The following is a 10,306-nucleotide window of genomic DNA, read 5'->3' on the forward strand; positions in this document are numbered from 1 at the left end:
GATCTTTCTTTTATCAAATTTTCAAAATCAAAATTATTTGGGAATTTATAATGCTTAAGCAAACTTCTATGATAATGTGTTTCTTGTAAAGTTTACTTAAAATAACAAGTTGTTTCAATGAATAAATAATGCGACTGTAATGAAATGATTGTTTTAATAATGATTTTATGTTTTTTCAACACTTAAGCTAAATACAGTCTTTAGATCGAAAGACATTTTGTCTTTCAAACGAGAGACAGTGTTTAGATCGACAGACTGTATCTCAATCCAGGGGAAGTCGCCGAACAGTTAGACATACTGTTTATCGGGGAAATGTTATTAAAATGGCTCCGATCTGAAATTGAAAGCTGGTTTTAAATCAAAGGCCTGAAGGGCCTGAGAGTTGGCTAATGATTGATGTACTGGTAGTATAGTCTACCAGTTTCAGTTTGGTTTTAGTTTTTTTCCCCAACTGAACAGAGATTTTGTTACAATAGATGAAATGGACATTCAATCGATGCCTAGAAAAACTTTGATTGACATTATACAAGTATTTAAACCCAATATATTTCTCTAAAATTGAAGAGTGGTTCGCAAAAATAAAAATGTTGAAAGTACAAACTACAAGTTGACAGGTGACACTAAGATACTGCACATGACTATAAACATTTTTCCAGTAAACACTTGCCTCCGGCATTACCAAAACAGGCAATTATCGGCTGGTATATATTCGCACATGATAAAATTTGAATATGAAAATTTATATATTGAAATTTTATAGCGCGGATTGCCACATACAATTTGTAACGGATGGACGAAAGAACTGTTCAGATATTTTACAGATAAAGGGCCTGGCAATAACCGTGACACACGCTAGGTATTGTTCAATCATATTATAAGGGATGTGAATTTAAAGTATACTTACTTTTGCATTTAAAGATATGTAAATGTTGCTGAGTGTCAATATATAGTGTCATGAATGTTTACACTGGCAGGAAAATTGCGCATTCGAAACTAAGAGAAGTTACTCGGACTAGCAACCAATTTCGGAAAAGATAACCAATATTAATAAATGCAGTTCTTTTTTAGTTTAAAAACCATCATTTATTCTATTTCAGACCTGTTAACCCCTTCAAAACCATGTCAGTAGTCCCCAAGTCTATGTACTTTCAATTATCCGTTTTGATTCATGTAGACAGACAGACCCAGACTGGGCTGAAAAAATATTTGAGCCATTTTTACGTGGTCGGTAGCAGGGTGGGTGTGGGGAGGGGTGTTCCTTCCCGCTTTGAACTGCAGTCAGATTTTGAAATGGGCATTGTGGCAGGTTGTAAAAGGGCAAATGTATCAAACTGTAAAGTGGCAATATGGGGGGAGGGTGTGGGAGGATACCCCCTCCTGCAAATATGGTTTGGGGTATCACCACAAGGAAATTTTGAAAATGTAGACCCTTGATACAGCCTTTGGTGCGATTTCTAACTGAAAATTTTATGTTTCAATTTCTAAATATTACCTAGATTCTTTTTAGTATTACAATATTCAAAGTATGAATGACTGTCACTTCATATTTTTACTTTCAGGTCATGCCTCAGCACTAGAATATAAGTCTGATATTGATTCTATGTATGTATTATAAAAATAAATTCTAGAATCATTTCTGTTACAATAATATCTATCATGTCTGTTACTTTAATGTTTAAATTTCATAACACAGCTCGATATTTACCCAAAATATTATATCCGGATATTATTACACTTTCTTTTATACTGCCAAAATCTCCAGTTTCAACAATATGTTTTACAAATTGTGATGATATGAAGACAGTTTAGCAGCAATTGGCAGTATCTGACATTGAAGTTTATGGTGAAATTATTTAAATCATTTCATAAAAAAAATTGTTTTGTTTCGTCAAAGCACTCTAACATAAACGATCTACTTTCGATTTAAAAAACTACAAGAAAATACATTTTAATGTTTCGCCGATTTGTTTATTTCTCGAAAAATAAGAATTGATATCATTTTTAATATCAGTAGTAACTAAACAAACCAGTAAGAGCTTCTTCTTCCGATAATTTATCCGTTTACTGACTACAGAATTCAACCCACAGAAAGTCGTAGAAGCATTGTTATAAACAGGTCACGCGTGTTCGCCGAGAAGTGTCCAGAATGTAGTTAGGATTCATCCGCGAACTGTCTTTCGCTGGATGTTACGCAAGCTTTGTAAGTCTGCGCAATTCATAAAATGCACAGCACAATAAATTTGTTATTTGCGCAATGATTTTAAAGATTATTTTTTGAAACAGACAGGGTAACAAATGGATAATTTGGCTAATAAGTTAATATGCAGTTTTTATATTTGAATTTGTGAACATCATATTTGCTATTTTGTGACAAAAGGGCATAAAATTCGTCACCATAATCATATGCGCAAATGTATTACCAAATCCCGCAGAATCGTTATGCGTGTTTATGCTTAATGAGTTACCGCGGAAGAAAATACATGGCTTTATTCGAGTATTGCACAATTACAAGTCATAAATATGACAGATTACATCGTATATTGGTCATAGCAAATAGGATTGACATAAATGAACTTCATTCGATCAATGAACTCTTTGAAATTAGAGACAATCCAATGGAACTACATCACTTCGCTGTGTTGTGAGGCCATTTAAGAATGAGAAATCGTGCGATAGCAAGGACTCGTCAAACGCTTGACAGCGTTTAGCCGACTCAATAACTTGGATCTCTTTAATATGCACAAGAAATAATGTATCAAAATAAGTTCATTTTGATATATTTAACCAAAGTTTAGATAAATGCATAGGAGATGAATCCTTATCCCCATCAAAGAAGTATAAAATACACAGAATGGCAACTGGCTGTAATCTCGTGTGATCTCGTGTCAGAGCGTGAATCTGCGTTATCTTAGTTAAAACAAACATCGGCGAGCACGGAGTTACAATTTGTACCTTTAAAACTACATTTAAAATACATGTCAGCTTCTAAATCAACATTAGTTTAATGTGAAATAGTCTTAAGTACATGTTTCTTACCATCAAAAGAAGCGTGGTCATACGGTGATAGTTAATTACCGATGAATAATTGCTTTCACACACAAAATGGCGCATGGAGAATGCGTCACTTCCGGTAAACGAGATCTCATTCAGTTGTCACGTTTTTTTGGCGAGATTTGCTCTATATGCCTTTCAAGTTGCCAATCTATTGATTTTTATAGCTCTTTGTCCCCATCAATACTGCAACTCCAGGCTATAATTATATTTTTAGCTAAACCGGATTTCTTTGAGCTCGCTTTAGCGATTTGCCTTATTTCATAAAAGTTTTAATTATTCTTTCAAGTTGGAGTTTAATTTGGACCTATGGACATTGAATTAGTTCCATTTGACCAAAGGTCAAAGGGAAATAACTATCAGGGCCTTTGATTGGTTGAAAAGGTATATGGTATTCCGAGACAAATATTTAAAATGTAAAGTGGTCTCTCATTGGTGAAATATCTGTTGAATATGTCTGAAAACTGTTTCATTTTTTAAATTAAAGTTCTAAGCCATGATTAATAGAGGAAAAAATATTTGAAGGTGTATTTTGTTTGAAAATTTCGGTTGTTTTAGTGATATAGTATTTTCATGAAATGTAAACAAAAATTAACTGCCGGACTGGGGGTTACTGAAAAAAGTGCACAAAAATGATGGTCAACATGTATCCCTTGTTCATGTATTATCGGTGTAAACATATCACCGGTGCAATCCGAAATATACGATTTATTCACGCGTACTATGTCACTTCCGGTTTACTTTTGTTGACAAGTGCTCCCGCCATCTGTCAAAGTAAAAAAAGTGTAAAGAATGTCATTTTTGAGGGTAAGTAGACTTTATTTTCTGCTTCTTTTAAGAAAACTTTTTAAAAACAATTAAAAATAATTCATAATTTCTCATAGTATTAGGAATATACCTTGAAATGTCAAAAAAACCACATCGATCCAAGTGTGCTCGGCGTTCATGTAAACAATAGTGACGTCAGAGCACCTGCTATGTCCGATTTTTCAGCTACTGAGTTAAACTTCTGACCAATATATTTAAATTGATTTTTAATTGGATTTTCACCCTTTTTTCAGCTTCCAACCATTGGTCAGAATAAGAAACAAAGTAAAAGGCTTTATAACACTGATCTTCTCTGGAAAGCATAATTATAGAGATGTTAAAGATAAGGGTGTATCAGTTTATAGGGCTGCACGTGTGTATGGTGTACCAGAGAGCACATTAAGAGACAGGACCCTTGGACTGCAGCCAGCTGTAGAAAGTAAAGTGGACTTACCACGGTCAGGTGCATCGACAGTGTTTACAAGGGAGCAAGAAAAGCAACTTGTAGATCATGTTTCATACATGACAGGGATAGGATATGGGTACACCAGGCATGACTTTCTAAATTTAGCAACTGATTTTGCTCTGTCCCTAGGTATTAGATCTGTTTCTGATGCACAGTTAACACATTCTTGGTTCACTGGATTTAAGAACCGTAACCCTGAAGTCTGTCTATCCAAACCTCAGAAACTGTCGTTAGTATGGGCACGATGCACATCAAAGGAAGTGCTTGATAAGTACTTTGAGGAATTAACAAGAGCTGTCCGTAAGACAGCCAAGCTCGACTATTCGAAATATTGTCACAGAAGCAGGAAATTATTACCCAAAATGTTAAATATCAAAAGAGTTTTAAGTTCGAAAGGGGACATAATTTGACCAAAATACATATCAGAGTTATGGGACTTGGTGCTATTAACTAGTTTTATAACCCCGAAGAAACATATTAAGTTTCAATTCAATATCTGCATTAGTTTTGGGGATAGTAACTTGCATGTAAAACTTTAACCAGAATTTTCTAAGTCCAAAAGGGGGCATAATTTGCTCAAAATACATGTTAAGAGTTATGGAACTTGACCCAGTGAGGTTGGTAATTGACCTAGAAAAAGAATAAATAAGTTTCAAAGCTATATGCCTTTTGGTAATAGCTGTATGTACTTGCACGCAAAACTTTAACCAGGATTTTCTAAGTCCAAAAAGGGGCATAATTTGCCCAAAATACATGTCAGAGTTATAGGACTTGGTGCTATCAACTAGTTTTATAACCCCGAAGACACATGTGAAGTTTCAATTTAATATCTGCATTAGTTTTGGAGATAGTAACTTGCATGTAAAACTTTAACCAGAATTTTCTAAGTCCAAAAGGGGGCATAATTTGGCCAAAATACATGTCAGAGTTATGGGACTTGACCCAGTGAGGTAGGTAATTTATTTAGAAAAAGAAAAAATAAGTTTTAAATCTATATGCCTTTTAGTAATAGCTGTATGTACTTGCACGCAAAACTTTAACCAGAATTTTCTAAGTCCAAAAGGGGGCATAATTTGGCCAAAATAAAGGTCAGAGTTATGGGACTTGGTGCTATCAACTAGTTTTATAACCCCGAAGACACATGTGAAGTTTCAATTCAATATCTACATTAGTTTTGGAGATAGTAACTTGCATGTAAAACTTTAACCAGAATTTTCTAAGTCCAAAAGGGGGCATAATTTGCTCAAAATACATGTTAGAGTTATGGAACTTGACCCAGTGAGGTTGGTAATTGACCTAGAAAAAGAATAAATAAGTTTCAAAGCTATATGCCTTTAAATGATAGCTGTATGTACTTGCATGCAAAAACTTAACCAAGGTGTGACGCCGACGCCGACGCCGACGCCGACGCCAGGGTGAGTAGAATAGCTAGACTATTCTTTGAATAGTCGAGCTAAAAAATGTCATGGACAAGTATGATCTGACAAATCACCCAGAATACATATGGAACGTAGATGAAACCGGATTAATGATGGAACACAATCCACACCATGTTGTTTGCATTAATAGGGCATGCAGGCCCCACAGGCAGTTACTTCCAACAAGGGGAAGACTGTCACAGTTATTGCAGCAGGTACTGTGTCTTATGCGTTATGTTTTCTACCTCATAATAATTCTTGTAAACCAGACTAACTTTATAAAATTTTAGCTAATCAGTTACTAATACTATGCTAATGCAAATATACTGTTAGCACCATAAATTCAAATGATGGAAACATGTTTTTGCTTAATTTGTAAACTACACATAATATTTCTGTTGTATTTCTGACAAATAGTATTTCTGTTGTATTTTTCAGGTAGTGCTGCAGGAACAAGACTCCCTCCATTTTTTGTATTTCCTGGTAAGAGATCGTGTGATTCTCTTTTAGAGGGTGCTTCACCAGGATCTGTTGGCACCATGTCAGAGACCGGATGGTCCAACTCAGCTGTCTTTCTTGAGTTCTTAAATGAGCACTTTAAGAAACTTGTTCCTACTAATGACCATGCAGTTCTTGTGTTGTTCGATGGACATAAATCACATGTCAACCTCACTTTATCTACCTGGGCTGCTGCGAACAATGTTGTATTCTTCGTCCTCCCTCCTCACACCTCTCACATAACTCAGCCGTTGGACGTAGGGTGCTTTGGTCCCCTCAAGAATGCTTATTACAGTGAATGTCAGACATTCATGCGAAGAAATCCAGGAATGCAAGTAACCAGGTATATAGTTAGTTAAGCATGTTTAATTGATTAAAAGAAATACATGTAATTATCATTTAACTGAATCCCTCTTGATAAATTAACCGTTAACATCCTTGTTTAAAAAAAAAAACTAATTATTTTATTTTTCTTTGCTTATATGAATTTTCTTAAAACAGGTACAACATTGCTGAGCTGGCTGGCAATGCTTATAACAAGGGTGTCACAGCAGGTAACCTTATCTCATCATTTAGGAAGACAGGTATATACCCACTTAATAGGATGGAAATAAGCTGCATGAAAACAGCCCCAGCAACAATCTATAATGGTGGTGACAACAACGGTATTAATGCCTGTAATAATGAGAATAGCAAGTTCCTTGATTCAAAGAAAATCACTGTTGTACACAGTGTTACACCTAAAAGGAAAATACCACCAACCATTACTGGTGACATTAGATCTCCCTCCAAAAAAATGTTACTGAAGCCTGCTCCAAGTGAAAAAATCTCACAGAAGTCTGAACCCAAAAGCAAAAGGAAGTATGAACCTAAAGGCAAAAGGTCTAAACCACTCTTACCAGTGCCATGCACATCTGGTGTCTACCATAATGTAGTCAGTAGTGACTCCGAGTCAGAAACGTCAGTTATTGATGAGCAAGATCTTTGCTGTGTTTGTCACAAGGCAAGACCAGATGCACTTAACCTTGATTATATCTTGGAAATTGTTTTGTGGGCCCAGTGTGATGTATGTAATCACTGGACACACCTTAAGTTTTGCTCTAGTGTCCGTTGTGTCAGGAGGGGAGATACCTTCCTCTGCCCTCATTGCACATAAAAACTGTCTGTAATCATAATAGCAGAGCTACCGGCGCCGTGAAGCGGCGCCGACAGCGTCGCATTACGGTTAGACGTATGAAAAAGAAAATGAACAGAGAGATCTAACTGTGTATACTATCGAGTTGAAAATTCGTGGTACTTTTTGGAATCGGTGTTGTTCGGATTTTTTCAAGTACACTATGCACATAGTAATTAATCAGTAAACACGTCAGTAGACGCTTACTGTTTACGGTTGACAAAAGCGTCTCGCTTACTGCTTTGAATATTGAATAAAAATGCAAATGAGCGTTTGATAATAAGAAATAAGTGCTTAATACATTTTCTACGAAGAAAAAAAGAAATAAAGCACAATATTTTCATTTCGAAACGACTTTCGTCACGCTGCCATTACTGAACTTTATTATATATACTTATGTTTGTCTTATGACGTCATAACTCCACAATGGTGTAGTGGTTAGCGAGTTCGCGTTGTAATCCAGAGGTCGCGAATTCGGACCTCACCTGGACCAGGTTTTTTTTTTTTTTTTAATTTTTTTTTTATTTCATTTTTTGCATTATTGTGAGTTTTGAAAATATTGTATAACTAAAGTCATTCATGTGTTTAGTTTTGATGTCAGGTTCCACTGTAGTACCTGTGTAGTAGTCAGTAGACATAACTTAAAAAAAGAAAAGCTTTAGGATCAAAATATACAGGCATTAAACTGTGAAAAGCAAATAATGCTCTTCTTCCCGTTCACATATATTTCATCCATTAGCTTTAAAATCACTGACCAGAGTTAATCCAAAAAAAAAAAAAAAAAAAAAAAAATTGGCGAACATCAAAAAGGTTCTTACTACCATCCCTATTCTATAGTGCTAAAAGATTAACCACTTTTGGGTTTAAAACAAGCTTTGTACAGTCATGGAAATGATTGTAATTTTCTCATACCAGGCGTCTGTTATAGCAGTATTTTTGACTGAAAGTTGGACACATTCTTCCTTCCAAAAAGAACCAAAATTTGACAATAATGACATTTAAAAGAATTACAATAGTCATTTCCAGGATTACGTAAATTCTAATTTCTATTAACTTTGGAATTGGAACATTAACTTTTTACATTAAGTCCTCATTGCCCAACATTCACAGGTAAAGACACAGAATTCCTTTGGCTATTGGCGTAAAGAGATTCTGTTAGGTTTGAAATTTTCAAAGTTCAAGCTTTTCAGTTTGAAGCAGTTATCATTTTGTGACTGGTTTCCAGTATGATAATAAGTTATGTAAAATCGTTGATGCAGTACGTTGTAATAAGAATAACAGAAATTATTCAAGTACGTTTTTTTCTTTATCTTGGTGCAGATGTTAATCTATATCAAAATTTCTTTTGATTATATACAGAATATTTGTGGAGTTTTCACATGTCGAGGATTAATCTTGATGCAGTCTAAAACATGCATTCAGAATTCACGAATTATCATTAATAATTTTAATAGATCTAAAGAACATAAATTTCCTAAACGAATCCATAATTCCTGATAATTCCAGCACCACTCCTTTAATTTTTAACGGGCACTGGTGATTTTTCATGCCGGGAGCTCTGCTTTTTAGGTAGCACCTAATTTCATATTATCAGGAGAAAGTTAATTTGATTGAGACTTTCAGTCAGTGTACATGAATATGAATTTTAACAGAAGTGTTGTTATTGTTTGAATTTATTTATTTTTGATATATCATATTTTACATTAAATGGCATACCTGTTACATTTCAGGTTGAAATAAATACAGAATTCTATTAAATTATAGCAGTGTGTTTATTATTTGGTATTATGACCTATTTTGGTCAGAAGTTTAGTCCAGTAGAATCTGGTAGGTATTATTTTATGTATGCAACGGTGAAACGTGACAGATCAAAACAAAAATGGCGGATACAGTGACTTTGTAAAATAGGTCACTGCTTGCCTAGCTGAGATGGTTGATGAAATAAAATCAGCCTGTTAAATGCAGAAAAGGTAATTATTTAAACATTTACTAGTAGTATAAAAAGTGATTTATTCGTTTTTCAAATGCGGACATTTTAAATGCTAGTACACCGATAATGGATTACATCAGGATATATTTCTGGCTGTTTCTTTTAGGTCTTGAATAGTTCTTTCACCCTGGGTAGGTGACATCAAAAGTTTAAATGTTAGGAAAGGGCTATAACCCAAAACATTACAATGTAAGTCTATGGGAAAACTGTTAGTTCCCTTTGACCAAAAAATCGCTGCGTATCATCGCGAAAACATATTACAATACTAAATATTTAACACCTTATTGCAGTTCATGAAAGAAAAAAGATTTTCCTCAAAATAAATAGGCTTCACAAAATGTCAAATATAAATTATATGACGGAAAATGTAACTGAACTGTTTAAATTTAGCTGAAAGTGAAGGTGGGTTGTTTTCCTCCATGTTTCTAGACGCTTGAATTCGTCCGTGTTCTTGATTGAATAATATTCGTGCCGAAGAACATATTAGGGTATCGAGACAATACTCCTCTGGGACAATACACCCTTGGACTTTACTCTTCCAGGTCTTTACACCCTAGGACTTTACACCTCCCTTATTTATATACTATAGATATCTATTGTGTAGGCAGTAATAATTATTGATTATTTAAGTTGACATTGATTTGATTAAATAGAGGGAGTTTGTCACACTTACACTGAGTAATTGATAATTAAAAGTTACACTGAGTAATTGATAATTAAAAGTTAGGCATGTGGATATTAATCCACTGTTGATGTTAATGAAATAGATTGAAATTGTTTGGGAAATAAAAGTTAATTGGGTATTTTTGTAGGCTCTCAACACAAAATATTTAGCCAAATCTGACTGATATTTTCCAAATAGATTTTAATTCTTTTGTAAATGTTTTAAGAATGGATGCTGG

General features: G+C 34.5%; 1 protein-coding gene across 2 annotated transcripts in view; it reads right to left on the reverse strand.

The window, feature by feature from the left end:
• The window catches only part of LOC123536113 (damage-control phosphatase ARMT1-like), a 36,709-nt gene extending 26,859 nt beyond the window's left edge, over positions 1 to 9,850 (reverse strand). Inside the window, exon 1 of one of the 2 annotated variants that reach the window (XM_045318942.2) lies at positions 9,782 to 9,850. In XM_045318942.2, coding sequence (XP_045174877.1) covers positions 9,782 to 9,825 — 44 coding nt within the window. In that variant the 5' untranslated portion in view covers positions 9,826 to 9,850. Of the gene's footprint in view, positions 1 to 3,949; positions 3,969 to 9,781 lie in introns of those variants that run through there. The other variant, XM_053549251.1, reaches the window with a different exon arrangement.
• Positions 9,851 to 10,306: the final 456 nt, after the last annotated feature.

Source organism: Mercenaria mercenaria, chromosome 1 (genome assembly GCF_021730395.1).
Source record: "Mercenaria mercenaria strain notata chromosome 1, MADL_Memer_1, whole genome shotgun sequence".
Classification (NCBI taxonomy): Eukaryota; Metazoa; Mollusca; class Bivalvia; order Venerida; family Veneridae; genus Mercenaria; species Mercenaria mercenaria.